This window comes from Orbicella faveolata, unplaced genomic scaffold (assembly GCF_042242905.1).
Source record: "Orbicella faveolata isolate gen_17 unplaced genomic scaffold, um_ofav_v1 contig_35, whole genome shotgun sequence".
NCBI lineage: Eukaryota > Metazoa > Cnidaria > Anthozoa > Scleractinia > Merulinidae > Orbicella > Orbicella faveolata.
In genome coordinates this window covers 2,378,426-2,402,697 of record NW_028301564.1, presented here as the reverse complement: position 1 = coordinate 2,402,697, position 24,272 = coordinate 2,378,426, and the positions used below count along the sequence as shown (strand labels likewise).

The following is a 24,272-nucleotide window of genomic DNA, read 5'->3' as shown; positions in this document are numbered from 1 at the left end:
TTTTTCTATGTTTTATTTAAGAAATAGAAAACATGTTCCGTGTTTCTAGCGAGTTATAGAGACACGAGTGAAAGTTTGGGAGAACGGGAAATGCTGTGGGAACACGAGTCGCAAGCGAGTGTTTCCACAGCTTTTCCGAGTTCTCCCAAACTTTCACGAGTATTTCTATAACTCGATAGAAACATGGAGAACATGTTTTCTATTTCTTTTAGAAAACACAACGACGAAAAAAAGAAAACAACTCGTTAACTTTGATTATCAAAATGTAAGTTCTCTTCGCTCGCGCCATCATTACGTCAGCAGCTCGTGCTAGTTCTGTGTTTCTATCGAGTTATAGAAAACGATTTTAAACCAATCAGCGAGCGTATTTTCTTAGGGCTGTTTTCTAAACTCTGATAAAACATGGGATTTTGACCAATCAGAGCGCGCGCAGGGTCCTATCTGTATTATAACATCTCATATCCAACGCGCGCTCGTGGACAATTGTTAACTATATACCATAAGAGAATAACTGATTTACATAAGACACCGCGGGAGGTTTATTTTTAACTTGTTTGGCCGACAGCAGTTCAAAGCAACAGCGGACGAAACATTCCAGACTGATTTTCCTGTCTGCTTTTGTTTGTTTATTTGTTTCTTGGATTGATTTTTTAATATCGGATAATTTTATATTTAAGTCACTTTCGTTTACACAGCTGCAAGAAAAAGAGCAGCATCTTTAGCCTGAAACGTCAGCCATCTCCCGCCCTCAGTCTGATCCGCAGGCCAGAGGCGATGAGGACGGGAAATGAATGACATTTCATGCTAGAGCAATTTATTCAACTAAGAAAAATTGTTGACACCTTATTAACAAACTTTCACTTGGTCTGCGTGGCAAGTAATTTAACGTTTTTAAAACTAATTTGCCGAATTCACTCACCTAAGTACGCTAACAATGTGTAAAATGTCCTGTACGGTTCAGGCGTTCAGCGGGGCAAAAGTCTATTTTCATTGGTAGTCTCATTGAATAATTTACTCGTTGGTTCTGACATTTTATGAGGCGTATTTGAAAATTTATGTTGAATTTGCACCATACAAATCTTTATCATTAATATTAAATATGATTTTCGAGAAGATACATATTTTTTGATAGTCCAATATTTCACTAGTCAGGAATAGGGAAGACGAAAAAACCACCGATCTTGAGTCTTTGATCGAGTTCAGTCAACCGGTGTCACTAAACTGGAAGATGCGGATAAAAAGTTTTTTAAGAAGATTGTTTCCTTCTTTTCTTAGGTAACAGGCGCAAAAAGAGCTTGAATGGTTAAACAAAAAACAATTAATTTGGCAACTTGAGAAACATTTTAAATTAATTTTCACTTAGTATACAAAATTTTAACGTATATAGTCAAAAGCAACTTTACCTGTCTCCGTGGCGCAATCGGTTAGCGCGTTCGGCTGTTAACCGAAAGGTTGGTGGTTCAAGCCCACCCGGGGACGTTGATTTTGTTTTTTTTAGTTTTTTGTTTTGTTTTTTTTCTCAAGTCATCAGTTCACCTCATTCCTGATTTTCCTAACAATACCAAATTAAAATCTTCCATTTGTTTTTCATATCAAAGGTTTTATAAGAGCAAATTTTTCCAATATATTTCCTATTTTGATTAATTTTTAGGTATACAAAATTGAACAAATGTTAACACAGTGAATTGATCTCATCACATAAACTGATAAAATTATTTTGTTTTTCAGGTAAATATCAGTTTAAATGACGGTATAAATACATAATGCAACAAAACCCTGTTTAATAATCGCAGAGTTCCGGCTTGTAGCGAGTTTGTGGTTCCCTTCTAAACAAGAAGAGCCTGCCTCGAGATGCATATATTCCATGTGTTGTCTTTGCTGTTGATTTTCACTTACACACAGGTTTATGGAACCAGTGAGTATTAATCTTTTGTTCTTTGGTCCTAATATTAAGGGCATTAAGTACAGTGGATGCCAGCTAATGTCTCTATGTTATTTTGCCTTGTCACGTTTTCTTATATTGTTTTGGAAGACTCCTTCTTTTTCAAAACCATCATGTCGCGTTTATGAAAACCGGTTGCTCATTTGTTGTACTGCCTATTCAACAACGAGGACATGTTCCCGATAAATTACATTGTCTCTTTATTTTATTTTTTTTTTTTTGTCAAACTTCCGTTAATAGTAGAAATATCCCTTATTCCTCAAATTTACTTCTAAAATATCCCTTGTTCCCTTGAAATAAATGATCATATGCCCTTGTTCCCCCAAACCCCTGCGAGGCTCTCAACAACTAAGATATCCATTTTTCATAGAGATCATAGCGTCTTGCAGTTGCCACTCACAAGATTTAACAAAATGTCAAGAAATGTTTGAAAACGACGGTATCTCTTGCTTTTTTTTCGCTGTGGTTCGTTTGGACACAGATCGTGGACAATAATTTTGATTCTCTTTTATATAAACTAAATTATATAGAGTGCTTTCTAATTGCACGTCTAACCGCAAACAAGTTTATAACGTCATTGGTACGTTTGTTCCTTCAAATAGAGACTGTCACTTTATCGAATTCGAATTCAAATTCTCCCAACATTTCTTTCAGGCCCCTTCCACACCACGCCGGAGAAATTTGAAAAACGCAGTTTTAATTCTATGGTTAGGCCAACCGTCCACAACGATCCGTCACAAAAACGGGAGCTTTTCGAAAACGTTCTTCAAACTGGAGCAATTTGAAAACGTTGGCTTTGCGTTTTAGTGAGGACGGAAAACATTTTGAAAACACGATGACATCAAACACAACTTACCAAACTGACCTGTGATTGTTCCGTTTTCAAATTTCTCCGGCGTAGTGAGGACGGGTGTTATGTTTCCATCCCCAGGCGTTTGCAGAAGGAAACACGTGGCGCGTGCGTGGCTTTTCTTTAATATTTTTTTTTCCGAACAATTTTTTTTTACCTTCAGACTATGTGATAAAAGTGACCACATCCCGGGTGGCTTTTGCCGGTACTGACGCTCGTGTTTATGTAAATCTTATTGGTGTAAATGGCGATTCAACTGGTTCTATCAGGCTGCATAACTCGATATGGGATTTTGAATTTGGACGGTAAGGTTTCATTTGTCTTCTCTGTATGCTCGTTGATGTTGTTATTGTTGTTGTTGTTGTTTTTAAGTATCGCTGTTGAGTATTTATCATTCATTGCCTTTTGAATCGTTCGTTTTGAACATCTCAGTGGTGATTTCTAGAATCAAAACACTCGTTTTTCTATAACTCGCCAGTATTGGCCTGATACAGATTTCAAATCTTTTCATAAAAATACCGTCTCGGTATAGAGCGGTTTTCATTCGAGTGTCGAAAAGTAATTGGTTTGCATCACTAGGTTACACGATTCGCTTAAAAACTTCGCGCCACTTTTTCATCCAATCAGAAGCAAAACGAAAACCAATCATCACTCGTTCGCCCTATTTTTTCCGCGCTTGGCGTCAGCTTCATGTAATCTTTTCGAATTTTGATTGGTTCAAGGTGTTGTACGCGAACCTTTGTGATTGGCTAGAGTGATTACTTTGGTTTTGGTTTTACATTTAACAAATTAATCATGAATTTCGTCATGACATTGTCAGCAAAGTAGCTGTGGATCAGCAGACTACTTTGACAATGTTTTGATGAAATTCATTGTCAATAACAGGACAAAAGCGTGAAAAAATAATTTCAATTTGTTTTTTACGATAACAAATCGTAAAATTGTCCGCTCTCGCTGGTTGACGCATTGCATAAATTATAAATTCATGTGTCTGTCTACTTACTGAGAATGAAAATTAGCCAATGAACGCTCGAGAATTTCTGTAGTTATCGTAAAATACTCAATTGAAAACCGCTCATAAACATCAATGAGTGTATTTTTTACCTCCCAGGACGGACACCTTTCATGGCAATGCGAAGTTCGTAGGACATTTGAAAGAGATCAAAGTGTATCATGATGGTTGGGGAATATTCCCTAATTGGCACCTTGCTCAGGTGAGCTGATATACGGTTCAAGTAGCATTTTATTTTTTTTTTTTGCCGTAGAATATTTCAGAAACCAAGACATTATAACATATAACTGGTTTACGATTTGCTAAGGGGTGGACCATGTGAATTTATGTACATAACCACTGCTGACAAAAATTAGCCATTTCCAGTGAGCCGAATATAAATCATGTTACAGGGAGAACAATATAATGCATCACACGCCCCAACAAAATGAAAGGGTTAAGAAAATTCGTACCTGTACCAAATCACCCAACTCTCCTTCGCCCCCCCTCAAAAGTGAAAGGGTGTACCCCTAATCTATTTTACAGTAAATTGTTCGAGTTCACAACCAACGTAACTTGCTGTATTATATTTTAAAATAACTTACGTTTAAACAAAAAGTCTGCAGATAAAGGACGCAAAAACAATTAAATACAATGTAACTTTATCTGTAAGTACATCTTAGCGGACTACAAAAACATAGCTTACTTATGGAGTGTTTTTGGTCCTAAATACTGCCTAAGTTGACAAATGTGGATTTAAATCACTCAGAAACAACTGCAGTCAGCCTTACTGGGGTGAAAGATTCTCCCCCATATCAACTTTCTTTTCTCTCGTAAGTTCTCGCACGCATAAAGATGCGCCACACTCGCGTTTTAGGTGCAGGGATCCCACCCCATGCTTAACTAACTTTTTAAAGATACTACTTTTAGCCCTCCCTCGAATCTGTACCCGCGTATTTCATTTGTCGAAAACTATCGATTTGGATAGTGTTTGGTTAAAGATTCTCGCCCCTATCAACTTTCTTTTCTCTCCTACGTTCTCGCTCGTTTAGAGATGCGCCAGACTCGCGTTTTAGGTGCGGGGACCTTGACCAATGCTTAGTTAACTTTTTAAAGATGCTACTTTTAGCCCTCCCCCAAATCTACACAGGTGTGTTTTACTTTGGAAGTCTGTCGCTTTCGACAATGCTTGGGTTAAAGGTTGTCGCCCATTTATATCTTTTTTTCACTCGCGTTTTTTCGCGCGTTTAGCGATGCGGCACACTCGCGTTTTTTGTGTGGGGATCCCGAACTATGCTTACGGGGCTCTTCAAAACTGCTAGTTTTGGCCCTCCTCGAAATCTACACAAGTGTATTTCACTTGTGGAAGTCTATCGATTTGGACAGTGCTTGGGTTAGATATTCTTTCCCATGTCAATTTTCTATTTTCCTGTGTGTTCTCGCACGTTAAGCGAGGCGGCACACTCGCGTTTTAGATGTGGGGATCCCAAACTTTGCTTACCTCGCCTTTTAAAGATGCTAGTTTTAGCCCTCTTCCAAATCTCCAACGTGTATTTCACTCGTGGAAGTCTATCGATTTTAACAGTGCTTGGATGGATATTTTTAACAATGACAATTTACTTTTCCCTTTTCTTTTTTCGCGCGTTTAGCTATGCGGCACACTCGAAGTTTTGGTGTCGGGATCTTAATTTATGCTCACTGGGCTTTTTCAAGATGCTAGTTTTGGCCTTCTCTTAAATTTACACATGTGTATTTTTTACTTGTGGGAATCTTTCGATTTTGGACAGTGCTTGGATAAGAGACTCTCGCCCATATCAAATTTCTTTTGTCTCGTAAGTTCTCGCGCGTTTAGAGATGCGCCACGCTCGCGTTTCTGGCGTGGGGATCCCAAAGTATGCTTACGGGGCCCTTTAAAAATGCTAGATTTGGCCCTTCCCCAAATCTACACACGTGTATTTCACTTGAGGAAGTCTGTCGCTTTGGACAATGATTGGGGTGGAGTTTCTCGCCCATTTATATTTTTTTTTCTCACGTGTTTTCGCGCGTTTAGCGATGCGGCACGCTCGCGTTTTTGGTTTGGGGATCCCAAACTATGCTTACGGGGCTCTTTAAAAATGCTAGTTTTGGCCCTCCCCCAAATCTACACAAACGTATTTCACTTGTGAAAGTCTATAGATGTGGACAGTGCTTAGGTTGAAGATTCTCGCCCATATCATTTTTTTTTTCTCTCGTAAGTTCTGGCGTGTTTAGAGATGCGCCACACTTCCGTTTTAGGTGCGGGGATCCCAACCAGTGCTTACCTAAATTTTTAAAGATGCAACTTTTAGCCTTCCCCAAACTCTACACACGTGTATTTAACTTGTGGAAGTCTATCAATTTGGACAGTGTTTGCGTTGGAGATTCTCGCCCCTATGAAATTGCTTTTCTCTCGTAAGTTCTCGCGCGTTTAGAGATGGGCCACACTCGCGTTTTAGGTGCGGGAATCCCAACCAATGGTTACCTAACTTTTTAAAGATGCTACTTTTAGCCCTCCCCCAAATCTACACTCGTGTATTTCACTTGTGGAAGTCTATTGATTTGGACAGTGCTTGAGTGAGAGATTCTGGCCCGTATCAACTTTGTTTTCGCTGGTAAGTTCTTGCGCGTTTAGAGATGCACCCCACTCGCAGTTTTGGTGTCGGGATCTTAAACTATGGTTACTGGACTTTATAAAGATTCTGGATTTGGCCTTTTCTCAAATCTACACACGTGTATTTCACTTGTGGAAGTCTGTCGGTTTGGACAATGCCTGGGTTAGAGATTCTCGCCCATTTATATCTTTTTTTCACTTGCGTGTTTTCTCGAATTAATTTAGAGTCCCTGAGACTCGGAAATATCGCCCAAGTTCCTGGAAATCGACCCAAAGTTGGTCAAAATCACGCTGCGCGTAGCCCAGTCTCGGCGACTTTCTAGTCACTAAGTGGCTATATTTCGGCCAGACTGCTCATAACCAAGCGTTCAAACCTTTTTCCTCTGTCCATTTCAGTGAAAACCAAAGTCTTCTCGAATTAGTTTAGAGTCCTTGGGACTCGGAAATATCGCCCAAGTTCCTGGAAATCGACCTAAACTTGGTCAAAATCACGCTGCGCGTAGCCCGGTCTCGACGACTTTCTAGTCACTGAGGGAGTTAGGGAGGGGCTATTTTTTGGCCAGACTGCTCATAACCAAGCGTTCAACACTTTTTCCTCTGTCCAATTCACTGAAAAGCAAAGTCTTCTCGAATTAGTTTAGAGTCCCTGGGACTGGGAAATTACACCCAAGTTCCTGGAAATAGACCTAAAGTTGGTCAAAACCACCCTACGCGTAGCCCGGTCTCGGCGACTTTCTTGTCACTAAGTGGGTATATTTCGGCCAGACTGCTCACAACCAAGCGTTCAAAAATTTTCCCTCTCTTCATTTCACTGAAAACCAAAGTCTTCTCAAATTATTTTAGAGTCCCTAGGACTCTGAAATTTCGCCCAAGTTCCTGGAAATCGACCCAAAGTTGGTGAAAATCAAGTTGCGCGTAGCCAGGTCTCGGCGACTCTCTAGTCACTAAGTGGCTATATTTCAGCCAGACTGCTCATAACCAAGCGTTCAAAGATATTTCCTCTGTCCATTACACTGAAAACCAGTCTTCTCGAATTAGTTTAGAGTCCCTGGGACTCGGAAATATAGCCCAAAAATCCTGTAAATCGACCCAAAGTTGGATAAAATCACGCTGCGCGTAGCCCGGTTTCGGCGACTTTGAGCACTGTCCAAATCGCTAGACTTCCAAAAGTGAAATGCACGTGTGTAGATTTGGTAGAGGGCTAAAAGTAGCATCTTTAAAACGTTAGGTAAGCAATGGCTGGGATTCCCGCACCTAAAGCGGAAGTGTGGCGCATCTCTAAACACGCCAGAACTTACGAGAGAAAAAAAAAATGATATGGGCGAGAATCTCCAACCTAAGCACTGTCCACATCTATAGACTTTCACAAGTGAAATAAGTTTGTGTAGATTTGGGGAAGGTCCAAAACTACCATTTTTAAAGAGCCCCATAAGCATAGTTTGATTTCCCCTTGCCAAAAACGCGAGTTTGCCGCATTGCTAAACGCGCGAAAACACGCGAGTGAAAAAAAGATATAAATAAGCGAAAATCTTTAACCCGGGCATTGTCCAAAGCGAGAGACTTCCACAAGTGAAATACACGAGAGTATATTTGAGAAAGGGCCAAATCTAGCATCTTTAAAAAGTCCAGTAAGCATAGTTTAAGATTCCGACACCAAAACCGCGAGTGTGGCGTATATCTAAACGCGCGAGAACTTACGAAAGAAAAGAAAGTTGATATGGGCGAGAATCTCTCACCCAAGCGCTGCCCAAATCGATAGACCTCCACAAGTGAAATACACGTATGTAGATTTGGGGGAGAGCTAAAAGTAGCATCTTTAAAAAGTTAGGTAAGCATTAGCTGGTATTCCTGCACTTAAAACGGGAGTGTGGCACATCTCTAAACGCATGAGAACTTAAGAGGGAAAAGAACGTTGATAGGGGCAAAAATCTCTCACCCAAGCGCTGCCCAAATTGATATACTTCTGAAAGTATAATACACGTGTGTAGATTTGGGGGAGGGATAAAAGTAGCATCTCTAAAGACTTAGGTAAGTATTGGTTGGGATCCCCGCACCTAAAACGCGAGTGTGGCACATCTCTAAACGCGCGAGAACTTGCGAGAGAAAAGAAAGTTTATATGGGCAAGAATCTCCAACCCAAACACTGTCCAAATCGATAGACTTCCACAAGTGAAATACACGTGTGTTGATTTGGGAAAGGGACAAATCTAAGATCTTCAGTAAGCATAGCATAGCATAAAAGTCCAGTAAGCATAGTTTGAGATGCCGACACAGAGATCGCGTGTGGCTCATCTCTAAACGCGCGGAAACACGCGAGAGAAAAAATGTAAATAAGCGAAAATCTCCAACTCAAGCGTTGTCCAAATCGAAAGACTAACACAAGTGAAATACACGTGTGTAGATTTGAGAAAGGGCCAAATCTGGCATCTTTAAAAACGCCAGTAAGCATAGTTTGAGATCCCGGCACCAAACCTCGAGTGTGGCGCATCTCTAAGCGGGCGAAAACACGCGATAGAACAAACTAGAGATGGGCGAGAATCTCCAACCCAAGCATTGTCCAAAGCGACAGACTACCACAAGTGAAAGACACGTGTGTAGATTTGAGAAAAGGCCAAATTTAGCATCTTTAAAAGGGCCAGTAAGCATAGTTTGAGATCCCGACACCACGTGTGTAGATTTGGGGGAGGACTAAAAGTTGCATCTTTAAAAATTTGGGTAAGCATTAGTTGGTATTTCCGCACTTAAAACGCAAGTGCCGCGCATCTCTAAACACACGAGAACTTACGAGAGAAAAGAAAGTTGATAAGGCCTAGTATCTCTCACCCAAGCACTGTCCAAATCGATACACTTCCAAAAGTATAATACACGTGTGTAGATTTGGGGGAGGGATAAAAGTAGCATCTTTAAAAATGTTAGGTAAGCATTGGATGGGATTCCCGCACCTAAAACGCGAGTGTGGTGCATCTCTAAACGCGCGAGGGCCTAGAATAGAAAAGAAGGTTTATATGGGCGCGAATCTCCAACCCAAACACTGTCCAAATCGATAGACTTCCACAAGTGAAATACACGTGTTTAGATTTGGGGTAGGGCTAAAAGTAGCATCTTTAAAAAGTTAGGTGAGCATTGGTTGGGATCCCCGCACTTAAAGCGCGAGTGTGGCGCATCTCTAAACGCGCGAGAACTTACAAGAGAAAATAAAGTTGATATGGGCGAGAATCTTTAACCCTGTAAACACTGTCCAAATCGATAGACTTTTACAAGTAAAATACACGTGTGTAGATTTAAGAAAGGGCAAAATCTAGCATCTTAAAAGAATCCACTGAGCATAGTTTGAGATGCCGACACCGAAATCGCGAGTGTGGTGCATCGCTAAACGCGCGAGAAAACGCGAGAGAAAAGAAACTATAAATGGGCGAGAATCTCCAACCCAAGCATTGTCCAAAGCGACAGACTACCACAAGTGAAATACACGTGTGTAGATTTGGGGGAGGGCTAAAGGTAGTATCTTTAAAAAGTTAGGTAAGCATTGGTTGGGATCCCCGCACCTAAAACGCGCGTGTGACGCATCTCTAAACGTGCGAGAACTTAGGAGAAGAAAGAAAGTTGATATGGGCGAGAACGTCCAACCTAAGCACTGTCCGAATCGATAGACTTCCACAAGAGAAATACGTTTGCGTAGATTTAATGGAGGGCCAAAACTGGCATTTTTAAAGAGGCCTGTAAGCATAGTTTGGGATCCCCAAACCAAAACCCGAGTGTACCGCATCGCTAAACGCGCGAAAACACGCTATAAATGGGCGAGAATCTTTATCCCAGGCATTGTCCAAAGCGAGAGACTTCCACAAGTGAAATACACGTTTGTAGATTTGAGTAAGGGCCAGATGTAGCATCTTTAAAAAGTCCAGTAAACATAGCTTGACATCATGACACTAAAATCGGGAGTGTGGCGCATCTCTAAACGCGCGAAAACACGCGAGAGAAAAAAATATAAATGGGCGAGAATCTCCATTCCAAGCATTGTTCAAAGCGACAGACTTCCACAAGTGAAATACACGTGTGTAGATTCGGGGGAGGGCCAAATCTAGCATTTTTAAAGAGCCCCGTAAGCATACTTTGGGATCCCCATACCAAAAGCGCGAGTGTGGCGCATTTCTAAACGCGCGAGAACTTACGAGACAAAAGAAATTTGATATGGGCGAGAATCTCTTACCCAAGGACTGTCCAAATCGAAAGACTTCCACAAGTAAAAAATACACATGTGTAAAATTTAAGAGAAGGCCAAAACTAGCATCTTGAAAAAGCCCAGTGAGCATAAATTAAGATCCCGACACCAAAAGTTTCAGTGTGCCACATAGCTAAACGCGCGAGAAAAGACAACGGAAGAGTAAATTGGCATCGTTAAAAATATCCATCCAAGCACTGTTCGAATCGATAGACTTCCACAAGTGAAATACACCTTAGAGATTTGGAAGAGGGCTAAAACTAGCATCTTTAAAAAGCGAGGTAACCAAAGTTTGGGATCCCCACATCTAAAACGCGAGTGTGCCGCCTCGCTTAACGAGCGAGAACACGCGGGAGAATAGAAAATTGACATGGGAAAGAATGTCTAATCCAAGCACTCTCTCCTCTCATAGATTTGGGGGAGGGCCAAAACTAGCATTTTTTAAGAGCCCCGTAAGCATAGTTTAGGATCCTCAACCAAAAAACGCGAGTGTGCCGCATCACTAAACGCGCGCAAAAACGCGAGTGAAAAAAAAAGATATAAATGGCCGACGACCTTCAACCCAAGCATTGTCCAAAGCGACAGACTTCCACAAGTGAAATACACCTGTGTAGATTTCGAGGAGGGCTGAAAGTAGTATCTTTGAAAACTTCAGTAAACATTGGTTAAGATTCCCGCACCTAAAATGCGAGTGTGGCGCATCTCTAAACGCGCGAGAACTTAAGAGAGAAAAGAAAGTTGATAGGGGCGAGTATCTCTTACCCAAGCACTGTCCAAATCGATAGTTTTCGACAAGTGAAATACACGTGTGTAGATTTGGGCGAGGGCTAAAAGTAGCATCTTTAAAAAGTTAGTTAAGCATTGGTTGGGATTCCCGCATCTAAAACGCGAGTGTGGGGCATCTCTGAGCGCGCGAGAACTTACGAGAGAAAAGAAAGTTGATATGGGCGAGAATCTCTCACCCCATGACATGAGGGGACGCAAATGACTTCTACTCAAAGTATCTTTTCCCGATGTTTTTTTTTTTTAATTCTATGAGAACAGAGCTCAGGGCTGCATTCCTTTAAGGCTGTGGGTCTAATTCGTAAAATATCTGAGTCCCTATAACTCGTTTAGAAATTCTTCGTTCCAGTTCAAATTTACGTTGCTGGCACATCGGTTGGCACTTTATATGTAGACCGTGATGTAAGATACCTTAAACTATTTTTACTGTTCATGAAGCGCTGCTACGTTAGTCTGCTTCATAAATATTTAACTGCTCTGGTCGAGTTTTTAATTTCAGTATGATTAAACGTTCTTTTTATGCGTTCCTGTTAAAAATGATGCAAAGTGATCAATTTTAGTAATTTCAATTTGAAGAAAAGGTCCTGTTAGCACCTTCTTGTTACTTGATGAAAATTTTGCGGGGTTTGTTTTACCAGGGCGCTTCATGACATCTCCTGGAATAAGCTAGACCTTCCCTGGTTGAATCGTCAGCAGTTTATCGTACGTTATTCAGGTTACTGATTGGAAAAATAATTATACTTTTGAACCTTAGTTCCTCTATTTTCAGGGGATAGGGGGTGGGCTCACTTCTTTCGGAGGTCGTTACTTACGGACTTTTACGATTCGTTGCGTGTACGAGCCATTGGCCAAGCCATTGGTAGCCGTGCATGGTCACCTAAAGCACTGACAATCTATCTTAGCTCCATGTACTAAGTTTCTCCTCGCGCTTTTTTTTTTGGCCCTCGGCTGTGTAATTGTGCGATATTTTCTACACAATAACTTCAATTACCGAGCATGATAATACTGCACGTGGCTCCCACTACCAACGACATACTCAGACAAGTATTCCAGATGTTCTGGGTTTTTATTCCTTAAGATCTGTTTTAGATTGATTAATTAAACGCTCCTTTACGCCCGGACAAGCATCTCGATGCAAGCTCAGAGTTTATTGTGATGGCTTTCATCGGGTAAACAAGACATTTACGTCTACTCGCCGCGCTCAACATCCATTCGTAGGCACTTTGTATATTTAAGTTCAGTTCGTAGATCTGAACTTGGTTCAGGGGGAGAAGCAGAGGAAGATTCATGTTGGGTAATTTCCGGAGGGTACTCCCTTATGTGGGCTATATAGGTATGTGCGGCCCCAAAGGGTAGGGTTTTTCAGCCGTTTTAGTCATAAATAGGGTATGGTTTTAGCACTCTAGTCTAACCCTGCCCGGGGGCATTGTGTTGTATTCTTGGGCAAGACACTTTACGCTCACAGTGCTTTTCTCCACCCAGCTGTATAAATGAGTACCGGCGAACTTAATGCTGAGGGGTAACCCTGCGATAAATTTACATCCCATCCAGGGAGGAGTAGAAATTCTCCTGGTTGCTTCATGCTACTGAAACCGGGATAAGCTCCGGCCTAATGGCCACTTGGCTCTTATGCATACTTAACCTTACTTCACCTATCCAGCTGAGACACGTTAACCTTAGAATCTAAAGATCAATTTATCTTATTTGCGTGTCGGTTTGCTGTTGGCAGGTTACAGTAAGTTTTAGTGGCTCGCCACTGTACACGTTTTATTTCCACAAATGGATACCACCCTGGAAATGGATTACAGCTTACGGTAAGGACGATTGTGTTTAGAACCCACGGGGGTACTCTACAACCCCTTACCCTTTTGTATACCATTTTGCACAGAAAAGTAATCGCTTTACCCAATGACAAAGGACATAGTCCGAGGTAGTTCCATGTAGCTGACGAGAAGCGCGGGAAAACGTCTGCGAACGAGTTACGTTTGGCGTAGCAAGGGCAAAACCAATAACTTTTCGACACTCAAATGAAAACTGATCTAAGTCAATGAATTTATTGACTAGGGACAAATCAAAAGCACTCTTACAAAAGAACAGACCTGAGTAGCGTACATTATTGGAAGTAATCAATGTGGAATTTCCTGGCCTGGTAGTTGGGCATGTCTTTCGCAAGGTCCTCCTCTTTGGATCATATTAGAAGTAATATATCAAACAAGAAAGACCGTGTTTGACCATATTTCCAAACACCGAGAGTTGAAAATACGACACTCAGCGGAGCATTTTTGACGAACTTCAAGGAGTATGGAAATGTGGTCGAACACCGCTGTCTTGAGGGTTTTATATACCTTCTAAATCGAAACTAAAACTAAGGAGTAAATGGAGAAATAAAATCGTAAAAATCTGTGCTAATTAAGATCAGATATTCAAACACAGACACGGTCATGATTTCCTTTGTTGATTGAATTATTGATTGAAGAGTTTGAGAAGATTCAAAACCCCTTGGTACTGACCAAAAACGAATTAGCGGGCTCTAACGTTTGCTGTTGATCATGTGTTTATTTGTGTTCACAGAGCAAAATGAATGCCGCGCTGGCGTGGCGCTGTGTCAGCATGTCTGCATCGACACGAGTAGCAGCTACAACTGCGCATGTCACAAAGGGTACAAGCTTGAAGGTCGCTATAAGTGTCGAGGTGAATGATCGGATTATGATGATGTCATCAAATCCAGACAGTTCGATCTCATGTCCTTTACAGTAGCCATTTATAATAATAATGATAATGATAATGATAATGATAATGATAATAATAGTAAGAATCAACTTTATTTATCGAGGGTAACACAGTACGGTAGTACTTAGTTACTGATAAGCCTTGAATTGTAACTCGCTTTCCAGGAAAGAATAGACATTTCCAATCTTTCTTCTCAAAACAGTTTCATAATCTAGACGTGTCGCTGAAAGCAACTAGCTGAAAAAGGTCAAATAAGTTGCCAAGCAGCGAATTAAAATTAACAGAACGGCTGGCCTCTAATATTATTTTATGGGATGTCATTAACTCATATTAAACTGTTTATATCGTTTTAATGAACAGCTTTCGAGTTCACACTAAAACGAAACAGTCAGCACTATCCATCGCTTCTTTTTTTGCAGATGTAGACGAGTGTATGACTGGAGCACACAAGTGTGAACAGGAAAGTACAGCATGCAACAACACCCCGGGTGGTTACACCTGTCAGTGCAAAAATGGATATCAGCCCGCCCAGTCGTTGTTTAAGTGTCAAGGTAAGACGGATCAACATTTATTCGATCTTGGCTCACATTCTTGGGATAAAAGACAAGACATTTAAGTCCACAACCTGCCTACGGCTATTTCATTCTTAGTAAACAAACGGACTCATGGTTAAGCAACATCGCAAAGTTTTAAGTGAATAGGGCGACTAGCCACCCCACTTTTGAAGAGCAAAATATAAAGAAAAGAGAAGAAATTGTGAATATTGTAGCAGAAATGAAGGGAAACGCTCTGCACAGGTACATCATTGTAATTTTTACTTTGTGGTATAGCTGGAAACATTTGTGGTGTAACACTTTTCTGAGTAGGGTTTAATTCTCAAAGTGAAACATTTAGGGGTAAGCCCCATTGATTCTACAGCCCCGAAGTGCCAACCACCCCACCCCACCCCGCCCTTGAAAAATCCTGGATTTGCCCCTTCTTTGTTAATATAACTACAAGATTCCTTGACCTAAATAAAAGACCGGTCAGTCTTTAAAGAGCCCCTGCCACACGACAAGCCCATTAATACAAGCAAAATGAGTTTTTAGTGGCTTGTTTGTGACCTTATTAAATACACCTAGTAATTATATTTCACATTTTTGATTTATTTTCAGAAGTTTTTTTTTAGTTTAGGGGTGTGACTAAATAAAAGTAACCCACGATCGATTCTCTTTCAGACATCAATGAATGTGACTATGGAGAACACAAGTGTGATAATCAAACCACAACATGCAGCAACAAACTGGGAACTTACAACTGTCAGTGTAAGAACGGTTATCAGCCTGATCAGTCATTGTATAAATGCCAAGGTAAACCTGTTACTCTGAGAGTAAAAAAGGCAATATACGCTATTTCCGAGTTACCTTGTGTCTCTGTTTGAAAACGAATACTTGTGAAAAACCTTTCATATATGATGCACGAAAATGAACCTGTAGGCGGAACACATTTTCATAAGAATAGTTTCGCACTAAGACTCGTTTCGACACAGAGGCAAAAGGCAACTCGCAAATGACCTTTTGAAAGGCAGTTGACTTACTCCCGTTGATACCACTTCTAGTAATCGATTTGACGGATAGAACTGCTAGCAACTCTAAACTCCCTTTCAAACATCAGTTTGTGTACTGTTTTGTTTCTGGAAAGAACGTGCTATGGGGCTAGAGTTTACATGAGTTGTCCCGGTGCAAAAGACAATGAGAGTCTCTTGCCCTGTGCTTTTCGACTAAAACGACGGACATGCTCATGCAATGCAGACTTGCACGTTTCTTCTTTCTTGCTTTATGTTCCTTGGTAAGAATGACAGTGTTATAGTTACTGCTTTAATAGCTGTCAATGGATACTTTCGAATTGTAAGAGCACCCTCACAAAATACTTGGGTGGGATAACTTTCAAAGACTAGCAACCCTTTTACACCAGTTAGGAGTGGCACCATTCTGTGTAAAACTGATCTGAAAGTATTATAGTACTTAAAATGAATCATATCCAATGGTGTTTATTCGTCTGTAAGTAAATGCTTTCCTAGTCCTAGGTGTAGTGGTAGAAGATGACAATTATTCCAAATGCATCCTTTGTAATTCTTAATTCTTTTTAATACTTTATCCCATTAGTTGATTGTTATTAGAAAATAGTTTGTTGGTTTTTAAATATATTATGTTGTTAATTATATCGTTAGGCTTTTTACTAGTTCATTAGAAAATAATTAGTAGGTTATTTATTATATTAAGTGTCCCCAATTGGTAGAGGGTTTTTTTTTTTCTCCATCGGCTAGATGGAAACACGCGTTAATAAAGTTTATGTACGTAATCCCATAGCATTAGCGAGGCAGTGTGGCCGAGTGGTTTAGGGCGCTGGTGTTGTAATCCGGAGGTCCCGGGTTCAAGGCCTCCACCCTGCAACTAGCGCGATTTATTTCTCGGTAGTCCCGAGTTCAAATCCTCGGTCACGCTTTGTAAATAGCCAACTGGTCTGCCTCCTACCAGTTGGGATTTTTGACTATGTTACGTTTATTTGAAATATTTGTTTCCTTTGTTTCAGTGGCATGCCTGTAAACTAGCTAAGCTTAGTGCTTGTACAGCTAAGTGCATGACCACTATAAATATATTAATTTTAAAATAGAGGAATAGAGAAGAATTTAAAAGGTTAACTCAATCTACATGATTTCGGTTTTCAGACGTAAACGAGTGTGTAAACGGAAAACACAAGTGTGAACTGGAAAGTACAATTTGCAACAACAGCTTGGGGAGTTACACTTGTCAGTGTAAAGAGGGATATGAGCCCATACACCAGTCAGTGTATAAATGTGAAGGTAAACTCTAAATCCATCTCATGGAAATGTATATAACAGACCAACGTTTAGCATTAATGAAACGTTTTTAATGTAATAGAGCATTGTTTTTTGTTGCTGTTGGTCCTGTTGTTGTTGCTGGTGATGTTACCTGTTGTATATATCTTAGGTTTCAGATAAACTGTAAATTTTTATGAGTCCATTAGTACATTAGAGTTCTTTTTCTAATGACCCCATGAACTTTGTAGCTTTGCAAACTATCGCTTTAAAATAAAAGTTGATTTTTTTAATATTTTTTTCAGGGGTAGTTATCCACAATTATGTGGAGGCGCGGTGGCCTCATGGTTAGTGCGCTCGTGTTCGGATCGAACAGTCCGGGTTCGAGCTCTGGCCGGGGACACTGTGTTGTGTTCTTGGGCAAGACAATTTACTCTAACGGTGCCTCTCTCCACCGAGGTGTACAAATGGGTACCAGCAAATCTAATGCCGGGGGTAACCCTGCGACGGGCTAGCATCCCTTCCAGGGGGGAGTAGAAATACTCCCAGTCGTTTCGTGCTTCAGAGATCGGGGTAAGCTCCGGCCTGATGGGCCACTTGGCTCGTATGTCGACTTATCCATAATAATAGATAACGTTTTCCTTTTTTCTAACGGTGTTCACGAATGGTTTGCTAGCCAAACAATGCAACGCTTCTATACCCCTGGGGATGCAGGACGGACGAATTAGTAACCAGTCCATCACGGCAAGTTCTCACTACTTTAACTACCCTCCATGGGGAGGCCGACTAAACGCTGGGATCGCGAAAAGCTGGTATGCGGTTGCCGAGGATACCGACCCCTGGATCCAGGTGGATCTTGGGAAGGTCACGTGGTTGAAGGGTGTGGCGACTCAAGGCAAGATGTTCTCCTTGTTTGTCAAGACTTACAAGCTGGCTTATTCGTCTGATGAAGTCACGTGGTTTAATTACAGAGAGCCAGATGCCAAGGTCGACAAGGTAGGGACCAGTGCTCCTCCTCTTTGTCCTATTCCTGTTTATCCTTCTCCTCCTAATACTCCTCCCCCAACTACCCTTCGTCTTCTTCTTCTTCTTCTTCATCATCTTCTTCTTCTTCTTCTTCTTCATCTTCTTCTTCATCTTCTTCTTCTTCTTCTTCTTCATCTTCTTCTTCTTCTTCTTCTTCTTCTTCTTCATCTTCTTCTTCTTCATCTTCTTCTTCTTCATCTTCTTCTTCTTCTTCTTCATCTTCTTCATCTTCTTCTTCTTCTTCATCTTCTTCTTCTTCTTCATCTTCTTCTTCATCTTCTTCTTCTTCTTCATCTTCTTCTTCTTCTTCTTCATCTTCTTCTTCTTCATCATCTTCTTCTTCTTCTTCTTCATCTTCTTCTTCTTCATCTTCTTCTTCTTCTTCATCATCTTCTTCTTCTTCTTCATCTTCTTCTTCTTCATCTTCTTCTTCTTCTTCATCTTCTTCTTCTTCTTCTTCATCTTCTTCTTCTTCATCTTCTTCTTCTTCTTCATCTTCTTCTTCTTCTTCTTCTTCTTCATCTTCTTCTTCTTCTTCTTCATCTTCTTCTTCTTCTTCATCTTCTTCTTCTTCTTCTTCATCTTCTTCTTCTTCATCTTCTTCTTCTTCTTCATCATCTTCTTCTTCTTCTTCATCATCTTCTTCTTCTTCATCTTCTTCTTCTTCTTCTTCATCTTCTTCTTCTTCTTCTTCTTCATCTTCTTCTTCTTCATCTTCTTCTTCTTCTTCATCATCTTCTTCTTCTTCTTCTTCATCTTCTTCTTCTTCTTCTTCATCTTCTTCTTCTTCATCTTCTTCTTCTTCTTCATCTTCTTCTTCTTCATCTTCTTCTTCTTCATCTTCTTCTTCTTCTTCATCTTCTTCTTCTTCTTCTTCTTCATCTTCTTCTTCTTCTTCATCTTCTTCTTCTTCTTCATCTTCTTCTTCTTCTTCTTCTTCTTCTTCTTCTTCATCTTCTTCTTCTTCATCTTCTTCTTCTTCTTCATCTTCTTCTTCTTCTTCATCTTCTTCTTCTTCTTCTTCTTCATCTTCTTCTTCTTCATCTTCTTCTTCTTCTTCTTCTTCATCTTCTTCTTCTTCTTCTTCTTCATCTTCTTCTTCTTCTTCTTCTTCATCTTCTTCTTCTTCTTCTTCTTCATCTTCTTCTTCTTCTTCTTCTCCATCTTCTTCTTCTTCTTCAACTTCTCCAGTTCTTCCTCTTCTTTTATCACTACGACAATGACACTCACTCATAGCTGGGACATAAGGCCATACAACATCAACAACAACATCTTTATTTTCTTCTTACAAATATGAATATTTAACGTTTGTAGCAAATTTAATATGTTACATGGCACGTTACAAATAAGGTGACAATTGTAATCTTGTTTTAATGAGACTGGAGACTTAATGAACCGTTAAGTTTTCAAGTTAGCCTTCAGCCTAGTTATGGATCAATTGTTAGACAGGAGAGATGAAGGAAGAATTTACAGTTTACAGTTAAGTTCATGGGAGACTAAAAAATAAAAACAAAACAAAAATAGCAATAACTATATAACTATATTCATAGTATAAATTAAAAGGCATTGGTTCACTGTTTATCAACACGATTTGATGTATGTTACATTTTTGATTGAACAGATTTTCAAAGGGAACACAGGTCCTTACAACACAGCTGAAGTTGAGCTGGTCAAACCAGTCTATACCCGTTATGTTCGTTTGTATCCCCAGTCCTGGGAGGATGGCGTGGCGCTAAAACTAGAGCTGTTTGGGTGCAGACCAGAATAAATTACGCGTCTCCGTGGAAACTATATACGAATAATTTGAAAGGGCTTACTACCTCCTGCACACTTGTCACGGTTAATGACTGCATATCAATAAATCACATTGCAAGTAAATTTACCAACAGGCTCATTTATTTTATTTTTATTTTGTTTCTTATTCTTCAATTGCATCCTAAGTGAAGTTAATGTGGAGATAACGAAAGTGCGCAACCTGCAACACAGCTTTTTCTTTATATTTGGGGGATGTTTTTGTACGTTCCCTATCAATCCTCTTCAATTCAGACATTGTACCAACAAACACTTTGAAGCGGCCGTTAAACTGGGGTAAAGTATCACAAAGAGCAAGTCTTGTCCCACCCAGTTCCCGTCCCGTCCCAAATCGTTTCGTCTCTTCTTTTTTTGTTTTGTCTTGTCTTGTCTTGTCAGCGTACATTGTGATGGTTGTTACGGGAGCTAAAAACTTTATTTGCTGTATTCATTACACAGAAATCTTCAACCAATTCCAAAGCTGAACGGTTCGGAATTGACTCAAGCTGGGTGCGTGCTATCGCAAACGTTTTGGTCTTGTTGTTTGTTCGTTCGTTTATTTGTTTGCTTGTTTGTTCGTTCGTTCGTTCGTTTGCTTGTTTGTTTGTATGTTTGTTTGCTTGTTTGCTGCTTTTCGTTCACCTTTTATTGCACACAGAAACGTGCGAGACCAAAATCAGTCGACAACACTATCATAATCAATTTAATTTAATTTATAGCCCCTGGTGAATCTGAGGAACACAATCGTGTCTCATTCAGGACAGGGGGTGTTTTCACATGATTATGAATTTCAATTACGATGTTTGTCGCTCAACATCATGTTTACCAGGACAATACATCTTTGAATAAATATTCCAATTTCACAACATGATCCTGAGAAAACACAAAACGGAGAGCCTTATCTTTTTCATCAATGTCAGCGAAGAGTCGTCCAGCTAAAATCAAGCAGTGCCAGGAAAACATTCTACAATAAAAAGCAACCCAATTTATACTGTACATTTATATTTGCATCTTAGTCGGTTTATAAATTACCTGCGTCATTCATATGGGGTTTATAGAATACAAACTGGTAAATCGGGTAATACCACTGATTATTGCACGCTATCTCAAACACAAATATTGCATCGGGGAGCAGACTCTTCAGTTTAATTTCAGCATTCACCAACGCAAAAATAATTGTTTCGAAATCCGTCGGGTGTGGTAATCTATAACGAAATAGCTAACATGAGCGAAGAGTCGTCCAGCATCATGCCTGTCCGTGGTGACATTTTACTTGGCTTAATTGTTATTGACTTCGTATCTGGTACAATAATAGCCGTAGCAAACGGCTTTCTTTTTATCACGATCTACCGTGATCCCTGCCAATGCTTGCGCACGCCATCTGTATTTCTCATCGCAAACCTTTCCGTTGCGGATTTCTTCATGGGAGTTGTCAGCTACCTTAGAGCCATCGAATTGATCCACAGGTACTTTAGCTTGGGAAACCTTGTTATTTCCATTCTTAACATGATAGAATATTTCATCGGAGCTGTGTCCATTCTCGTCGCCGTCTCAACGCTTATGGCCATGTCATATGATCGCTATATTGCGGTTATTAAACCGTTCCAATACCCACAGAAGATTAACAACACAAGAGCCAAGGTTGCTATCGCCATCATTTGGATAAACGCATTGGTTATGTGCGTCCTTCCGATTGCCGATGTGAAGAGGGAAAATTTTTTGTTGGCCTACTGTTATTCACATTTTGTGATTCCCTCATTTATTTTAACAGCAGTTTATGTGAAAATATATAAAATGATCGCTCGCCAAAGACAAGAACTTAAAGATGTCCGAGCGAGTCTGACAGCAGCAAGCAGAAGAAAACAATTAGAGAGAGAAAACAGGATGGCCATCACGTTCGTGTTGATCCTTTTCATTTTTTATTTTTCATTTTTACCTTACTTTATAAACATACAAATTCTATATTTTTGCTCCTGTCGAAGTTCTTACGCTTACAACGTATACCACTACATTGCGAATGAATTTCTCTCACTGAGTTCTACCATAAATCCTTTTATGTACGCTTGGAGACTACCAATGTTTAACCGCTCGCTTCGCTTGTGTTTTCGACGGCGGAAAAACAATAATGTTATAGCGACATGGAACGGAACAAACTCCAACCAAAACTGATTCACTGACCTAAAAGAGGGGTCCAGCCGACAAGAACTATTACTAATGACTGAATAAATTCGCGAGATTTTAGAATAGTCTAGAAATATAAGCTCTTTGGCAGTATACAATTTTCCCCACTTTTCACTCCATTGACCACTCTAACAAGAATTTTGCGTGGTATGCAATATCAACAACAACAATACTTTATTTAAACACGATTTTGTCTTAAAGCGACAGGTTTGATCGTGGGTTCGAGTATATAGCTACAAAATTTAAGAAAACTTAAATATGTGCAGTAATAAAAAGGATTATATACGTATTCATTCATATTAATAAAACTTAAAATCCGTTACGTTCTTGCATTGCGTTTACGTTGCATGCATACATTAGTGGCACCAGTTTACTGCAGAAAAGTGGTATTTTTCTTCTTTATTTCTGATGTGATTCATAAAACACAGAAATCAATAAGTTTTGATTGCTATATCCTACTTGTAATGTTTTCTTACAACGTTAAACAACTTTTAATCAATCTCCGACGGTTACATTCGCATAAAGCACAGGAATAACAGAATAATTTAAACGAAAAAAACAGTTGTTTCAATAGCAATAGCAAATCACTACCACCAATGGGTGGCCTAAATAACTATTCTTGTGAACATCTGTGCATTCATTAAAGTTCAAACGACAACCGTCAAATGTTGAATTTCATAACAACGCTGAACAACGTGGACTTTGAATGTATTTATTTGTAACTCGATGAAGAAGTCAGTCGTCTTCATTAAACATCTGATCTGTATAAGTCAAACTTACCTTTACTAATGAAGTTCAAGCTTTAGATAAACTAGATGGTACAAAAAGCTTTCACGAACATCAGATACCGCCTGTTTTTTGAGTAGCCCAATATATACATTTTAACTGTTAGTAAGAGTTATCACTGCAAAACATTTAGTTAAAGAGGTCCACTTAGTGTTATGTTTTGAATGTTGTTAATGTAAACAAAATCAAGAAAATCACAACACAGCAAACAAATCTAACAAAACAAGCTCTTGAGTAAACAATGGAGAGACAAAAATCCGCCACAAGCCACACTACTATGGCTGAAGCCCCATTTTTCCAAATAAGACACATTTTTCCAAGCTTCACTCATTTTTCCAAGTGTTGCTCTTTTCCCCAAGTATGACCCATTTTTGCTAGTGTTAACACCTTTTTTCTCAAGTCTGATACATCTTTTTAAAGTATGACTAACTTTGACCCAGGTAGACCCAGTTTTCCAAGTGTGACCGACTTTTCAAATTGTGACCCATTTTTCCAGGTAATACCTATTTTTCCAAGCTTGACCCATTTTCCCAAGTGGCACCCATTTTTCCAATTATGACCCATTTTTCCAAGTGTGCCGTATTTTTCCAAGTGTGCCGCATTTTTCCAAGTGTGCCGCATTTTTTCAAGTGTGACCCATTTTTCCAAGTGTGACCCATTTTTCCAAGTGTGACCCATTTTTCCAAGTGTGACCCATTTGTCCAAGTATCACCCATTTTTTCAGGTGTTACCCATTTGTTCAGGTGTTACCCATTTGTTTAGGTGTGACCCATTTTTCCAAGTGTGACCCATTTTTCCAAGTTTGACCCATTTTTCCAAGTGTGCCATATTTTTCCAATTGTGCCGCATTTTTCCAAGTGTGCCGCATTTTTCCAAGGGTGCCGAATTTTTCCAGGTGTATCGCATTTTTCCAAGTGTGACCCATTTTTCCAAGTGTACCGCATTTTTCGAAGTGTGACCCATTTTCGAAGTGTGATGACCCATTTTTCCAAGTGTGCCGCATTTTTTCAAGTGTGCCGCATTTTTTCAAGTGTGCCGCATTTTTCCAAGTGTGACCCATTTTTCCAAGTGTGCTACATTTTTTCAACTGTGACCAATTTTTCCAAGTGTGTCGCATTTTTCCAAGTCTGCTGCATTTTTCCAAGGGTACCGAATTTTTCCAAGTGTGCCGCATTTTTTCAAGTGTGACCCATTTTTTCAAGTGTACCGCATTTTTTCAAGTGTGTCGCATTTTTCCAAGTGTGGCCCATTTTTCCAAGTGTGCCACATTTTTCCAACTGTGACCAATTTTTCTAAGTGTGCCGCATTTTTCCAAGTCTGCTGCATTTTTCCAAGGGTACCGAATTTTTCGAAGTGTGCCGCATTTTGCCAAGTATGACCCATTTTTCCAAATGTACCGCATTTTTCCAAGTATCACCCATTTGTTCCGGTTTGACCCATTTGTCCAGGTGTGACCCATATTTCAGAGTGTGACCCATTTTTCCAAGTGTGACCCATTTTTCCAAGCGTGGCGCATTTTTTTC

The 24,272-nt window shown here is 39.9% G+C and overlaps 2 protein-coding genes and 1 non-coding gene across 3 annotated transcripts; all 3 read left to right on the top strand.

The window, feature by feature from the left end:
* Positions 1-1,405: 1,405 nt before the first annotated feature.
* Positions 1,406-1,479, top strand: Trnan-guu (transfer RNA asparagine (anticodon GUU)). Its single transcript has one exon. It is a non-coding gene; the product is annotated as a tRNA-Asn (tRNA).
* Positions 1,417-19,873, top strand: LOC110048474 (uncharacterized). The gene is made up of 10 exons (XM_020754271.2): positions 1,417-1,915; positions 2,956-3,097; positions 3,904-4,006; positions 13,147-13,231; positions 13,989-14,108; positions 14,567-14,698; positions 15,365-15,496; positions 16,855-16,989; positions 17,642-17,961; positions 19,613-19,873. Exons 1-10 carry the CDS (start codon positions 1,852-1,854, stop codon positions 19,757-19,759), a joined length of 1,380 nt encoding a protein of 459 aa, XP_020609930.2. The 5' UTR covers positions 1,417-1,851; the 3' UTR covers positions 19,760-19,873.
* Positions 19,874-20,854: 981 nt separating this feature from the next.
* Positions 20,855-22,779, top strand: LOC110048477 (trace amine-associated receptor 6-like). Its single transcript, XM_020754274.2, has one exon. The coding sequence runs from the start codon at positions 21,007-21,009 to the stop codon at positions 21,949-21,951; it is 945 nt and encodes a 314-aa protein (XP_020609933.1). The 5' UTR covers positions 20,855-21,006; the 3' UTR covers positions 21,952-22,779.
* The last annotated feature ends 1,493 nt before the right edge of the window (positions 22,780-24,272 follow it).

Excerpts from the sequence above, each read along its gene's own strand:
- LOC110048477 (XM_020754274.2), top strand. The coding sequence starts at position 21,007 with ATGAGCGAAGAGTCGTCCAGCATCATGCCTGTCCGTGGTGACATTTTA.
- LOC110048474 (XM_020754271.2), top strand. The coding sequence starts at position 1,852 with ATGCATATATTCCATGTGTTGTCTTTGCTGTTGATTTTCACTTACACA. Across the intron at positions 3,098-3,903 it reads TGGGATTTTGAATTTGGACG|GACGGACACCTTTCATGGCA; the intron begins GTAAGGTTTCAT and ends TTTACCTCCCAG. Across the intron at positions 14,699-15,364 it reads GTCGTTGTTTAAGTGTCAAG|ACATCAATGAATGTGACTAT; the intron begins GTAAGACGGATC and ends ATTCTCTTTCAG.